Source organism: Erythrolamprus reginae, chromosome 1 (genome assembly GCF_031021105.1).
Source record: "Erythrolamprus reginae isolate rEryReg1 chromosome 1, rEryReg1.hap1, whole genome shotgun sequence".
In the NCBI taxonomy this organism is placed as follows: Eukaryota; Metazoa; Chordata; class Lepidosauria; order Squamata; family Dipsadidae; genus Erythrolamprus; species Erythrolamprus reginae.
The window spans coordinates 97,410,448-97,426,419 of NC_091950.1; the positions used below are offsets into that span (position 1 = coordinate 97,410,448).

The window sequence follows — 15,972 nt, forward strand, 5'->3', positions numbered from 1 at the left end:
AATTATGATTTCTGTGGAGAAAGTAGACAGATAGATTGTTCCTAATGGATAGATTTTTTTAAAAAGAAGATTGTTATGCTGGGACATAACAATAGCCATCAATGTGGGCATCTTTAGAGGAGAGGATATAACTACATGAAGAATGAGACCATTGACAGCCATTATCTTGAGTTAGATTTGAAGTAAATTCAACACTGTTTTAACAACTTATCAAATCCCTCCCTGAGAACTACCTGTGATAATTAAACAAGCAAAAGAAAATTATGCAAGGAAGGTTGTTTGGGGAAAATCTATTTTATTTATAAGACTCTATTTGGACAGGGAGTCATTGCTCACAGTCGCTCATGCCCTCATTACCTCGAGGTTCGATTACTGCAACACTCTCTACATGGGGCTACCTTTGAAAAGTGTTCGTAAACTTCAGATTGTGCAGAATGCGGCCATGAGAGCCATCATGGGGCTTCCCAGATTCACCCACGTTTCTACAACACTCCGTGGCCTGCACTGGTTGCCGATCAGTTTCCGGTCACAATTCAAAGTGTTGGTTATGACCTTTAAAGCCCTACATGGTACTGGACCAGAGTACCTCCGGAACTGCCTGCTACCGCATGAATCCCAGCGACCGATAAGGTCCCACAGAGTTGGCCTTCTCTGGGTCCCGTCGACTAAACAATGTTGTTTGGCAGGCCCCAGGGGAAGAGCCTTCCCTGTGGCGGCCCCAGCCCTCTGGAATCAACTCCCCCCAGAGATTAGAACTTCCCCCACCCTCCTTGTATTTTGTAAGCTACTCAAGACCCACCTATATCACCAGGCATGGGGGAACTGAGACACCTTCCCCAGACTTTTATACTTTATGTTCGGTATGTATGTGTCGTTTTGTTTTAAATGATAGGGTTTTATATGTCTTTTTCTCTTTTAATATTAGATTTGTTCAACTGTAACATTGTTTTTATTATTGTTGTGAGCCGCCCCAAGTCTTCGGAGAGGGGCGGCATACAAATCTAATAAATGATTATGATTATGATTTATTATTATTATTATTATTATTATTATTATTATTATTATTATTATTATTATTATAACAGGTTTAGAGTTGCTGTCGTCCAATTAGATAACTCCATTGTTTTGAAGTTATTTCATGCACTGATTAAACTGCTTATGTAATTCCAATTGTTTGTTCAGATTGCATTCCACCACCACCTCCCCAGTCAAACGGAGACAATAGAAGTCTCCAAGATTCACAGATTCCTCCAAGGCAGGAGTCTGGAATTCCTTTTCCCTTATTCCCACAGCTGGAAAGAGTCATCTAGGTTCAGTGCAGTGACCTCCTTGTTTTTTTGCTTTTTCCTTGCCAGATAAATTTGCAATTGGCTAATCTGCTATTTTATAACCTGCAGCTGTAGAAATAATATTCCCTGTTTCCTTTTAATGTGATTCAGAATGGAGTACTGAGCTGGACATTCTTACAGCTATCAAAATAACCAGAATCTTAATTATTTGGTTATCATTTTGAACTTAAAATTTACATACAGAGTTGAATTGGATAGTAATAGTACAGGGAGAGTAAATACATACTACCTATCATTCTTGTTACTTTAAGAATTGGAGATAATGCTAGCTAAAATGTAATACAATTAACTGCCTATTAAAGTTCACATAGAAATATATCCATTTAAATGGAACCTGAAAAATCATTGTTTTGTAGGGAACAAATTAGTAACTGTTATTATTTGACCTCAGTATGATTCAAAGTGATATCATCTGTTTTCCACAACACAAATGACATGCAACAATGCCAGATAGAGACTTGATTGAATGGTAGACAGTAGGAGATGAATCATGACAATTAAGTAGAAAGTTTAGGTTTAGACTAGGTTTATTAGATTTATAGGCCAACCTCCTCCTCACAGAGTCAGGGCCGCTTACAAGAATAAAATAGAGACAATTATAATAAATAGAATTTAAAACATTACAAAGTGATTGATTGATTGATTGATTGATTGATTGATTGATTGATTGATTGATTGGTTGGTTGATTGGTTGGTTGATTGGTTGGTTGGTTGGTCAACTATGTGTCATCAAATAGTCAACTATATACAGTAGATGGATTTTCTCTAGAAGAGTGTGTCCCCAAAATTGTCCTTCAAATTTTTGAATGATGCACTTATCATAGCTGCAATCAAATCCATCCACCTTGTTGCTGGTTGTTCTCTTGTTCCCTTTCCTTTATCTTTACCCAGTACTATGGACTTCTCAAGAGAGAATGGCCTTAATAGAATATGCCCAAAATATTTTATTCATTTTAGTTCCTTAAGTGAAATTCTAGTTTAATTTGTTCAAAGATCTATTTATTAATTTTCTTGACTATTCATGGTATTCTCAAGAGACTTCTTCAGTACTAGCATTCAAAAGCTTCAATGGTATCTCCATCCTGCTTCTCAAAGTCCATCTTTCACTTCCATAGAGGGCTACCAGGAAAAGCATTGCCAGCAAGAAACTTTGTAGGTAGAAACAAATTACAGCATATGAGTATTCTTCCCCCTCCCCCAGCCCTTTATTGCTACCTACCAAGAGTTAGTCTGTGGCATATTTCTTCTTTAATAGTTGAACTGGAAGAGTAAGAAGTTATCTATTAATTCAATGTTTTTTTTTATAGTTTGGTTTTCTTTTTGTTAAGTTGTGGTCACACCTTTTCCACGCACTCTGACTTTTATCACTTTCAGTTTTCAGATTATAATTAATCTGAAATTATAAGCAGAAGTTATAATTCTCTAATTTAAAAATAGACATATCTTTTACCACCCTAACCTTCCTTAGTACACATTCAGTTTATAGGCTGATTAATTAAGGAGAAAGTGCATAGTTTTGTCGTAAAGATGCTTATCCAAGGGGCAACTGGACTTTCTTGCTTTTTCCTTGAAAATGTTTCACCTCTAATCCAAGAAGCCTCTTCAGTCCTGGCTTCAGTCTGGATGAGAAGCAAACTATTTTCAAGAAACTCCTGTTGCTTTTTGGAAAAGCACCTTTGAAACACCATGACCTGAGAATCTTCATATTTTATATAGCTTTGTTTTACTCCATTGTAGACTGGAACCCCTCCATTTCATCATGTTTCATCCAGATTGTGCCTTCTGGCTCTGGGTCAGAATAGATTTTGCATTAGGAGAATGAGATGTTCAGGGATTTCAATTTTTTCCCTCTAGAGATATATCTCAACTTGACACAGTCAACAAAATTGAGGGGTTTTCTGTAATCATTGAAGCACACATTGGCCTTTTTATGCCATTTTTTGGCTTTTCAAATTAAATGCAAAACATACATTTGAAACTTTGTAATTTTAGCAATTAGACATTAGATGAAATTAAAGATTCCACACACAGAAAGCAAGGCTGGCAAAGTTGTCTTTTTGGTGCAACAACTCATTTGTCTAACCATCAACTATTGCCCAATAAAAAAAAATAGAAGTGAATACCTAATTCTGAAGCTGCAATTTGACTCAAAAGGCCCTCACATTTATCATCTTTAGCTCTTGTTAACTGCAGTAATATGTGCAGATATTGTCAGATAAGAACAATATATGACAGATACTTGTCTTATATTAGAGGGTCCCAATCCCAAGGGGTGGCACCAGTCCATAAAGCCACACTAACTAACAAAACGCTATCTGCACACACATGGGTTTCAGGCAGTGCATAAGACCATACCTCCACTTTGTGGAAAAATAACCATCCATGGAATCATCTTTGGTTGGGGGCCACTTTCACATGGTGTTTATTTATTATCACTTTAACTCCTTGTCTGGCACTAGATTTTTATCACAGTTCTTGTAGTAATCTGCACATTTTTATCCCCATGACGAATTCTGTTTGGGTGAAATATCGCCAGGTACCAGGAGAAAAGCACACTGCTACTGGTGCATAGCTGAAGAGCAGGCTCAGGTTCTTAACATTTTTCCCCTTCTCACTTATGTACCGATTACTCACACGTCTCATTATTAGTTACCCAACAGTTAGTCTTGCTCATATTGCAACATTCCTTATTTTTTGTTTTTTAAGGTAAAGTAGCACAAAATGATCTCTGTCCAATTCTACTGGGAATTCTCACAGCTTGTTTCTTACTGCAAAAATAAATCTTTCCATTTAACTATTATACAATGAGTTTTCACTGAAAGTTGGAATCCAATGAACAAATACAGTCACTAGATCGGAAGAAGTGGAGCTGCTTGTAACTTACAAAAACCTGTGGGGAAAAAATAATTCAAAAATGAATCTTCTAGCACTCTTGAGCACCTTAATGTTATCCTTCCTTAGGCTTACAACAAGTAAACCTGTCCAGGTGCGTCCTCAATCAACTGAAGACAACTATCTTGACTTCTGCTTTGAAGAACTCATTTTTTTGGGAATCTCTGTCACAGTAATACAATATATACATTAAAAAGATGTATCTCTCTTTTGCAGGGAATTCTGGAAATCAAGGAGTCAGGTAAGTTTTATTTATACTTGTAACTGTTTGTGGGGGAGGTGGCTGCAAGGACGGGCGGGCTGGGACTTCCCTGCCTCCCTGCCCAAGCAGACTTCTGCTGTGGCTCCAAGCCTTTGGCAAGTAGAGAGGGAAGCACCAACCTGTGTTTCTGCAGCTGCCATGAAAATGGCAGTGTGAGAGAAATGATAAAAGAGATTACATTATATGAAATAGAAAAATCCCCTGAATTTTATCTCCTAGGCATAGCTAAACAGAAATATAAAAAATATTTTTTTTTCTGGTTGTACATATTTTAACAGCCGCTAGGATAGTTTATGCACAAAATTGGAAAGGGGAAGATATCCCCAAAAAAGAGGATGTAGTTTAAAAAATTCTGGATTGTGCAGAGATGGATATGATGACGAGAAGGCTGAATGATCAAGAAGAATCTGATTTTTATATTGTTTGGGATAAAGTTTATACATGGATAGATAAGAATAAAGTTGAAAATAAGGTAACGAAAACAGTATGAATATAATTAAATGTTATTGATATTTTTTGTTGTTTATAGTGTTGTTGGCTTCTCTTTTTTATCAATTTAACTTTATGTCTATTAGAATATGTAAACAAAGTTCTTCTTTTCAATTAGAATATTAGTTTGATTTAAAGATTTAAGATTTTATCCTTTTTTCTGTATTAAAAATTGACTTCAAGAAAAGAGGGGTAATTGTAACCCCTAATATGTGTTTAAATGTTTGTAAGTTTGTATGTCTTTTTAATTGAAAATTAATAAAGTTTATTAAAAAAAGAAAGAAAGAAAATGGCAGTGGGAGAACAGCCACCACCAAGCACAAGGGTGTGAGGGCAGCAGGAACACTGGGATGCATTTTCCCTGCATGGAGCGCAAGGCTGGCAGGAGAAGAAGGAGTGGCAGCAACAGACCGTTCATGCTGGCAAAGCTTGGTGCTCATGTGCGGTGCGGGATGCATGCATGGGTGAGGGGGAGCATGCGTGCATACGCAGGTGGGGGGCGCACTTCATTGTGGATGTAGGTATGTGTGTGCATTATCATGCATGAACACACACACTTTTCGGACACAACCAGGAAAAGGTTCACCATGTTACAAATACTTATAGAAGAACTGGTTAGTTCGGTTCAGCGACTGGTTAGGTCCCACAGAGTTGGCCTTCTCCGGGTCCCGTCAACTAAACAATGTCATCTGGAGGGACCCAGGGGAAGAGCCTTCTCTGTGGCAGCCCCGATCCTATGGAACCAGCTCCCCCGGAGATCAGGACTGCCCCCACCCTCCTTGCCTTTTGTAAACTTCTTAAAACTGAGACATCTCCCCTTGCCTATGTAATTTTATGTATGGAATGTTTGTGTGTATGCTTTCATATAAGGGTTTTTTTAGGTTTTTTAATGTAAAATTGTTATTTTAGATTTTAATATTAGATTTGTTATTGTATATTGTTTTTATCACTGTTGTGACCCGCCCCGAGTCTGCGGAGAGGGGTGGCATACAAATCTAATAAATAATAATTATTATTATTATAACCCTTCTTCCCAGAGTAAATGATAAGCTTGGGATCCAATACTATATATTTCCAAAAATGCTTTCCCATATAACCGGTTTATTATTTATAACAATGCTGCATTTCCTATGTGTAACATCAAAATTGATATCACAATTTTACTTTTTTCCTAAGACTATTCGCCTGCCCTAGTACAATCTTCAGTAGCAATCCTTTGTGAAACATGCATTTTCAATATTAGTGAAGGATTATAGACCTGGCCTTGGAAAAAAGGTAGGAATGAGTGAGCCTTTAAGAAAATATTATTCAGAGGTAGGAATGAGTGAACACTTTCGGAAAATATTATTCAGAGCTGAGAAAGTAGATGGCATGAGAAGGAACCCCCAAACAAATCCACTTCAATTCTCTTTGGTAGAGAATTGAAAGTCAATCAAGTCAATCTTGATCAGTGATGGACTCCTACGGGAATAGTCAGGAACGCAGTTCCGGTGGCAAAATTTGGAGTTCCACCCCAGAGCACCCAATTTGCACCGAAAGATGTTCAAACAAAATTATTATTATTATTATTATTATTATTATTATTATTATTATTAATTAGATTTGTATGCCACCCCTCTCCGTAGACTCGGGGCAACACACAGCAACAATAAAACAATGTACAACAAATCTAATAATTTAAAAACACTAAAAAACCCATAATTAAAAACAAACATACCATGCATATACTGTATAGGCCCAGGGGAGATATCTCAATTCCCCCATGCCTGACAGCAGAGTTGGGTTTTTAGGAGTTTACAAAAGGCAAGGAGGGTGGGGGCAGTTCTAATCTCCGGGGGGAGCTGGTTCCAGAGGGTCAGGGCCGCCACAGAGTAGGCTCTTCCCCTGGGTCCCACCAGATGACATTGTTTAGTCAACAGGACCCGGAGAAGGCCAACTCTGTGGGACCTAACTGGTCACTGGGATTTGTGCGGCTGAAGGCGGTCCCGGAGATATTCTGGTCCGATGCATAAGCCACGGGCACAGTGTGGTAGTAAAAATTTTGGTATCCCATCACTGATCTTGATTGACTTTCAAGAGTTGCACATTCTACCTAAACAAGAATAAAAAACATCCTGCTATGCTGTTTTGGCATCCTGTGTCAATTAATGGACAATTTGTAGAGTTGTGGCATAATGAGGTGAGGGGTTTTAAAGTCTTTGTCTTCCCCATCCTCCTTCCTTGTGGCCTCTTCAGGCTGCAGCATCATACAATCCATGCAAACAATAAAAAGATCCTTGTCTACAGGAGATAAATGAAGTGAAAGAGAGATCTTAGTTTTTATTTTTAACGTGGATCTCCAGGACACCTGGCCATAGCTTGATCTTCTAAGATCCCTTCTTCTGAGGTGGCTGGAAAGCATCACAGCTTTAGGAGGACTGCACATTACCTCATAAGTAAAGGCACAAATCACCTCAAAGCCATGTTTCAAAAAATTTCACAGGCTCCCTCTCAAGAGCTCTGCAGGAGAGCCTTCAGACAATTAAGAGGAGCTCAGACAGCTGACAGCCGGCAAATGCATTTTATTATTCCTGTTACTCTTCATATCTCCTCAAGTGCAAAAATACAGCTGCTTTAGATTCTGGTGCAGCAGCTAATTTCACAGATGACATTATGGTGCATTTGGGTTATCAGATAATCCTACTAATTGAAATAACTGACAAAAAAATTTGCTTTGATCTTGTCCTATTTTGTAATGTAAAAACTCTACGAGAAAAAAGAAATGATCTGAACAATTCTTGCCACTCCAGACCACAGCTTCTTTCTCTGTCCCAATAATGCTGGGCATAGATTGGCTATGAAATCATAGGCCTAATATCATATACTGGAAGCAAAGGAGTATATTTTAATCTCAAAAGTATCTACAGTACCTTTACTTTGGAATACCTGGAACTGGTGCATAGCATCATTCTACATTAGTTCATATGGGCACAATTTTTCTCCTATGTTCATTTTTATATTGTTTGTGTTGCTATAGATCCATTGCCACACAAGCCTGAATATAATATTTCTTTAAGCAGAGTAATACAACTAGCATCACAACTGCCTAAAAGGAACTCCCCAAAAAACTAAGAAGGGAGAGACAATAGATTTGTTGATTAGATGTGCTTGCAACAAGAACAAGATCCATACACCAGGGCCAAGAGTGAGAGCTGGTGTCAAGGACTAAGTTTCATATTGTCTATCTGTCATAGGGCTAAGACTTCATGATGAAATTAATCAAATTAGTCCAACTACTCCCTTCCCTGCTTCGACTACGGATTCCAGTCTGCCTGTATGTTATTATTAATCTTCCAGCTGTACAAATGTATACCACTATTTTAGTGGTATATTTGTTAACCAAGGTGACTTATTTTAATCTCTGCAAGGAGTTACTAATACCATATTTTTCAGAGTATAAGATGCAAATTTTTACCCCCCAGAAGGGGGTGAAAATTTGGGTGTGTCTCATACACCGAATGTAGTCCCGCCTGGCCACCTCTACCCTTTGGCTTCTACATCCCAGCAATTTACCTCCTTGTAGCAAATAGCACAGAGCCTGATTAGCACAAGCAACTGATTAACAGCTTCCCAACCAGCAGCTGATTGAGGCTGCATGAAGACCCATGTGCTAAAATGAAAGTGAAACTAAAGTTGCAAGGAGGCAAATTGCTGGGAGGGAGAGGCAGAGGCAGAATTTTATTTTCTTGTGCAAATCAGTTGCTGAAACTGGATGCAAGGAGGTAAGTCAATAACTATAAATGTCAAATTATTAGATTTACTTTTTAAAGACTGTTCTAAACAACTTAACAAAATGAAGAAGCTTTTTAAAATAAATGCTTGAACTAAAGAGGCCAGTGCTATTGTATCTTCTTCTTCTTCTCCTCCTCCTCCTCCTCCTCCTCCTCCTCCTCCTCCTTCTTTTTTGCTATTTCAGTGGGTCAGGCACATGTGCACAGAAATACACAGCAAAGGGTGTATATTATCTGTACTGATTGCTTTTGCTGGGAGGCAAATTGCTGGGAGGCAAAGGCAGATTTTTATCCCTTTGTTTTCCTCCCCCAAAACTAAGGCATGTCTTATACTGTATTCTGGTGTGTATTATACTTCAAAAAAGAAAAGGTAACTAAAGAGGATACATAACTTTTTCTAGGCCACGTTTTTAGATATAGAAGCTGATTCAATTGTGTGACCTCAGACCTCAGTACTCAATTTACATCCATGTTTTAGAAGGCTCTTCTCCACTTCCTGGACATTTGTATTCATTTATCATCCTCTCATCACCCTGCATTTATTGGGCGATCAGATCAAATAAACACTTGATTAATGTTTGCATTGCTATGTCTCTTACCAGCAGGAAAATTGGATTGAATTTCAGTATTGCATCTTGCAGAATTTCCCTATAACATCTTGCTGCACTCCTTTCTCATCATGCCTCCATTTCAAGCAATTTATAGCTACAATCTCCACATATTGATGTCCGGGGTTCCTTCCTCCATTGTTCTGTGAGCAGTTTTTTTCAGAGAGATAGGCTGCTCAACTCTTCTTAAAGGAAAAGCTAGATTTAGCCTGAGGAATATAAACAAATGTAATAAAACTTAAAAGACAAGAGTGCATCAATATTGTGATGGGGGATTTGGACTATTTCCCTCTAAGTTTTCTATATTCTTCTTACCTAAGAAACCAGACACAAAATTTATTATGTCCCTATTATGTATCAAATTAGCTCAGTGGCCTTGTGTCTATAGTTGTCTGTAGTTTTCACTCAAGATTCCTTTCCTTGTTCAAGGGGAATTAGCCTGTCGCTTGCATTTTGTACCTGTTCCCCCATCTGACCCCCAGTGTTTCTGATAGATGAGGGAAGAGCAATAGCACTTAGGCTTATATACTGTTTCAGAGTGCTTTACAGCCCTCTCTAAGCAGTTTGCAGTCAATATATTGCCTCAAACAATCTACGTCCTCATTTTATTAACCATGGAAACATGGAAGGTTGACTCAACTTTGAGCTGGTAAGAATTGAACTGCTGGCAGTCAGCAAAATTAGCCTGCAATTCCGCATTCTAACCCCTACATCACCACAGCTCTTCAAGAGTCTGCGGAGAGGGACGGCATACAAATCTAATAAATAATAATAATAATAATAATAATAATTATTATTATTATTATTATTATTATTATTATTATTATTATTATTATTATTACAAGGTGGAATATATTCTAGACCCGTGATGGTGAACCTAAGGCACATCTGCTACAGGTGGCATGTGGACCCATATTGGAGACCACACGAAATGTTGCCCTATGTCAGCTCCAGAGTGCATTCTGGCCAGCTGATTTTCAGTCTAGGGAAAGGCCATTTCCCTGAAGCCCCAGAGTACAAAATAACCACCCAACAGACAAATCGGAAGTTCGGAATGCACTTCGGGTTTGTCTGTTGTGCTGGTTTTTGCACTCCAGAGGGTTCAGGGAAGCCAAAGTGCAAAAAACAGCACAATGGCATTTTTCCAAACTTCCGGTTTGGCCAATTTTTTACATCCCAGGCTTCAGTGAGGCCTGTGCTCATGCGTAGGGATGGGAGGGATTGTGCATATGTGTGGAGGCAGTGTGGAGGCACATACATGCATGCTAGTACACCCACCCACACCCTTTTGGCAGGCAAACCAAAAAAGGTTCACCATCACTGTTCCAGACTATAAACTCAGAATGGAATTCTTAGAATATCATATTTACCGGAAGAGTTCCTCTGAATTAGAGAAGTTGTGGGAAGGGGTTAAAGATGTTTATATTGTCTGCCAATTCCCTCTGAAATTATTACACAAGTTCTATTCCCACAAACTATCTTCCAAATCATCCAATCTCCAAACGAAAGGAGAGTCTTTGTTTCTTGCCATATTGGATCCTCCAGTTGTAGGTGCTGTACAACAGGAGGGAATGGGTACTTACGAGCTCTATTTACTCTTCTGTTCTGGACTTACCTGCTGACTTTGGCAAGCTGGAACGCGGAGTTAGTCAGGAATGTATCCATTGCCATTGATGAATTCCCATTTTCATAGATGGGAAAGGGCAGGGATTCTGATTGGGAAGGCGATATGAATGAGCCGGGGTGGTGCAGCAGGTAGAGTGCTGTACTGCAGGCCACTGAAGCTGACTTGTAGATCTGAAGGTCAGCAGTTCAAATCTCATCACCGGCTCAAGGTTGACTCAGCCTTCCATCCTTCCGAGGTGGGTAAAATGAGGAGCAGGATTGTGGGGGCAATAGGCTGGCTCTGTTAAAAAAGTGCTATTGCTAACATGTTGTAAGCCGCCCTGAGTCTAAGGAGAAGGGCGGCATAAAAATTGAATAAGTAAGTAAGTAAGTAAGTAAGTAAGTAAGTAAGTAAGTAAGTAAGTAAGTAAATAAATAAATAAAATAAATGAAATAATATAGACTTGGCTTCATGAACAGAGGGTGAGAAAGCCATTAAGGGTGGACTTCTAGAAAAAGTTACTTTGGTACTAAGAAAGAGGAAAGTATGAAAAAAAAATTAAAATAACTCCTTGTAGCAGGAATGACAATGGGGCAGGAAAAAAAATGGTCAGATTTTCCAGATTTCATTATTGTATCTGACTATGAAAAAAGGAACGTCTTTGGAATCTATGCCCTGCTTGCTTCTTGACTCTGCCTACCTCCAAGGGCTAATAATATAATTGCTCAGGAGCTGATAACATTTTTCAGTTGTTTCTCTCATTTTTCTTTGCAGGGGAAACTGACTTTCACCAAGATGATATCGTTTATAAAAGAAGAACACAGAGAAGTGCCATGAGATGTGGTGGAAATTGCTACTGGCCCAGATCAGAAGATGGCCTGGTCAAGATCCCAGTTAATATCTCTCCTGAGTTTTGTACGTCTAGATCTCTTCAATGGGCATCCTTTCATACAAGAGAATGAAAGGACCATTTTCAATAGACAGCAACAACTAGAAAATGCTACTGATGTATTGAGGTTATTTTCCTATCCCTGCTGACCAAGGTCCTGATCATGATATGAGTCATTAATAATAAAATAGAATTCTTATTCAATCAATAATTTAGTTTAATTTATTCAATTTATAAGACTTCGATTTCATAGCTGAGCAATAATAGAGACGTTTTTAAAAGCCCTGCTATTGTGGAAGTTATTTAAATAATAATAATATTACAGCAATCTTTTATCAAATATTAACTTTATTTTTAATAAGTATTTACTATTAGAATAATTCCCAGAAGTGAGCAGATTTTCCAGCGAAAAAAGATTTTCTTAGAACTTAACATAAAGTACTGTATATGAGTGCATTCATTTATCTCTTCTATAATCTTTTGTTTCAGCAATGAAACACAAAGATGTGATAATTAAAGCAATGGAAGAGTTTGTAACCCTGACATGCATCCAGTTTATCAGACACACCATAGAATACGACTACATAAACATTGTCCCTACAGACAGGTAAGGAAATCCAATAAATCCAATAAATAATAATATAAAAATAATAATAAGGAACATTTATCCTTTAGAATTAACAACATATTCCTTGAATTATTTCTGCTGGTATGTTTCTATATGAAAACAAAGATTTGAGGTATAAGATATGAGCACATATGTGGATTAAGCTCAGTGATAGGCTCCTACGGGTATGGTCAGGTACACAGTACCAATAGCAAAATTTTGATTATTTTTTTTATTTTTTTTCCCTTCTGGGCTCCGGGTATGTTTTTCCTATCACAGTAAATGAGGTTGAATGTATGTAATTTTAGAAGAGCTGTGTGTGTGTTTGTGTGTAAAGTGTATCTACTATACAGTTTATATAGCGAAAATGGAGCTCCACCCCAGAACACCCAATTTGCACTGAAAGATGTTGAAACAAAATGCATAAGCCACGCCCACAGTGTGGTAGTAAAAAATTTGGTAGCCCATCACTGATTAAGCTCAATGTATTTCTTAACAAAGATAAAAATTCTTCAACCCATTTCCTAGAGCACAAATGGGATATTTACTTTTAAATTACAGACCCACCCCCACTTGTGAAAACTGCAATGATATTGCATATAATAATAATAATAATAATAATAATAATAATAATAATAATAATAATAATAAATTTATTGTCATTGTCAAAGCAACAAATTGTCATTGGCAATGAAAGTCGTGTGACACCCAGAGACCAGTCCCACCGTACATAAAATCAGAATACCGTAGGTAAATTTAAAAATAGAATAAAAAATAGAATTAAAAAATAGAATAAAATGTCCCACCCACTACAAAATTACCCACCCTGAACCACTCAACCATCTACATGACACTTTAACTAGAACACAAAGTGGCTCTCAGATGTCCATAGTCTTACATTTTATAAAAAGTAAAGGTTCCCCTCGCACATATGTGCTAGTTGTTCCTGACTCTAGGGGGCGTTGCTCATCTTCATTTCTAAGCTGAAGAACCAGAGCTGTCTAATAATGATTCGGTGGTCGTGTGACCGGCATGAATACACGCCAAAGCACACAGAATGCTGTTACCTTCTCACCAATATTTCTACTTACATTTTTACATGCTTTTCAACTGGTAGGTTGGCAGAACCTGGGGCAAGTAAGTTCACTCTGTTACATGGTGCTAAAGATTCAAACCGCCAAACTTTCCGATTGACAAGCTCAGCGTCTTAGCCGCTAAACCAGCACATCACCTCAGCGTCTTAGCCGCTAAACCAGCACATCACCTTACTTTTAATAGACAATAATTTTCTATTATTTAGAATATAGTTTACATAATGACTGCTTTCCCTTTCTATATTATCAGATGCTGGTCCTACTTTGGAAAGATTGGAGGAAGACAGCAACTTGGTTTGTTGAAAAATGGCTGCATGTATAAAGGATTAATTCAGCATGAACTCAACCACGCACTAGGTTTTCTACATGAACAAACCCGCAGTGACCGAGATAATTATGTTATAATTAACTTGGAATATATTACCAAAGGTAGGCATGTTAGCACTCAGATAATCTTTTTTGGGGGGAAAGTTCAAACTAGTCTGAGATGCCAAAGTTTTCAAAACAGCCAGAGTGGGACTTCAAAATGAATCTTCCTCTGATCGTAGTTCTTGACTTAGGACCATAACTGGGACCAGAACTTCTGTCATTAAATGAAGTTATTGTTAAGTTAGTCATCCCTGGTTTTACAACTTTTTTGTCATGGTTATTAAGTCAATCACACAGTAATTAAACAAATCAAAATTTCTTATTGATTTTGCTTGTTGAAAGCTGCCTGGGGTGACCAGAAACGGTGATCAAATGGCCCTTGGGATGCTACAATTATGCTAAATGCATGCCAGGACCAAGTGCCTGAATCTTATGTACAAGAACAGGCTGTAAGTAATCTTTTTTTGAACCCCAGTGTAATTTTGAACAGATACTAAACAAATTGTCAGTAACAGAGGACAGCCTGTAGTTTTTTCAGGTATCTGCAAACAATAAATACAATTAACAATTTTGTTAAAATGTACTGTAGAAGTTATGCAACTATGCTTTTCTTTGTTTCTATACCATTTTATACTAGAAACTACCTTGACTTATTTAATTTAATTTAATTTATTAAATTTATAAGCCGCCCAACTCCTTTCAGATTCTGGGTGGCGATACAACAATAAACCAATATAAAAAACAGTTAAAACCCCCAAAATAAAACAATCATTCAACAAATATTTACTTCTTCTTGGTAGGGGCTGGATGGTCTTACTCAATGACCCAAGGTCTGATGGCAGAGCCAGGTTTTCACAGCCTTCTGTAATGCTAGGAGGGTGGGGGTGGTACAAGTCTCCAGGGATAGTTGGTTCCAGAGAGCCAGAGCCACCACAGAGAAGGCCCTCTAACACTGCCCCACCAATCAGCATTGTTTGACTGATGAGACCTGGGCTCTTACTGGCCGCTGGGAGGTATGTGGAAGAAGACAATCCCATAAATAATCTGGCCCTATGAGATGCAGGGCTTTATAGCTGATAACCAACACCTTAAATTGCATCCGGAAATCGATTGGAAGCCTGTGCAGCTCACAAAGTGTTGGAGTAATGTGGGTGTACCTAGGTACACCCATAACAGCTTGTGCAGCTGTGTTCTGGACTAACTGTACTCCCTGAATGCTTTTCAAGGGGATAGGACTGACCCCTGAGGCACACCACAAAGGGGAGTGACCTATGTCCCCCCCCTACCAACACCAACTGTGACAAACCAAAGAGATAGGAGGAGAACCACTGCAAAACGGTGCCTCTCCCTCCCAATCCCTCCAGTCATTGCAGAAGGATACCGTGGTCAATGGTATTGAAAGCTGTTGAGAGGTGAAGGAGCACCAAGATAGAGGAGTGCGCCCTATCTTGGGCTTGACAGAGATTATCCATCAGCATGACCAAAGTAGTTTCAGTACTGTAACCGATCCTGAAACCCAACTGATAAGGGTCTAGATCAGTGGTTCCCAACGTGGGGCCTATGCCCCACAGGGGGGCAATTTAATTTTTAATGGGGGCAATTGGACTTTTAGGCTTCCTCCATATGAGTAGTTCACTTTTTGAGTAATAAGAATTATATGTCACTGGGGGGGAGGCCTCAGGGTTTTAGAGATTGGGCATGGCTAAAATAATTGTATGTAACCACTGGTCTAGATAATCAGCTTCATCCAACAACTGTAGGAGCTGTAGTGCCACCACTTTCTCAATAACCTTCCCTATACAAAAAAAGATTGGAGACTGGAAAATAGGGTTTTTTTTTAATTAGCTGGATCCAGGGAAGCCTTCTTGAGGTCACTGCAGAAAGGAGGCATTGATCAATGCCTGGATCCAGCCTCATGTCACCTCTCTGCTGGCCGAAATCAGCCAGGAGGGGCACGGGTCAATAAACAGGTGGAGGAGCTCATTGCTCCCATGGCCTTGTCCCCTTCATCAGGAGTCACAAGTTCAAACTCGTTCC

General features: G+C 38.6%; 1 protein-coding gene across 1 annotated transcript in view; it reads left to right on the top strand.

Moving 5' to 3' along the window:
• The first annotated feature begins 4,199 nt into the window (after nucleotides 1-4,199).
• LOC139157733 (astacin-like metalloendopeptidase) overlaps nucleotides 4,200-15,972 on the top strand; it is a 31,946-nt gene continuing 20,173 nt past the window's right edge. The window contains exons 1-5 of the mRNA XM_070734824.1: nucleotides 4,200-4,335; nucleotides 4,458-4,482; nucleotides 11,751-11,891; nucleotides 12,355-12,472; nucleotides 13,817-13,995. Of these exons, the coding sequence (XP_070590925.1) occupies nucleotides 4,264-4,335; nucleotides 4,458-4,482; nucleotides 11,751-11,891; nucleotides 12,355-12,472; nucleotides 13,817-13,995 (535 nt within the window). The 5' untranslated portion in view covers nucleotides 4,200-4,263. The remainder of the gene's footprint in view (nucleotides 4,336-4,457; nucleotides 4,483-11,750; nucleotides 11,892-12,354; nucleotides 12,473-13,816; nucleotides 13,996-15,972) is intronic.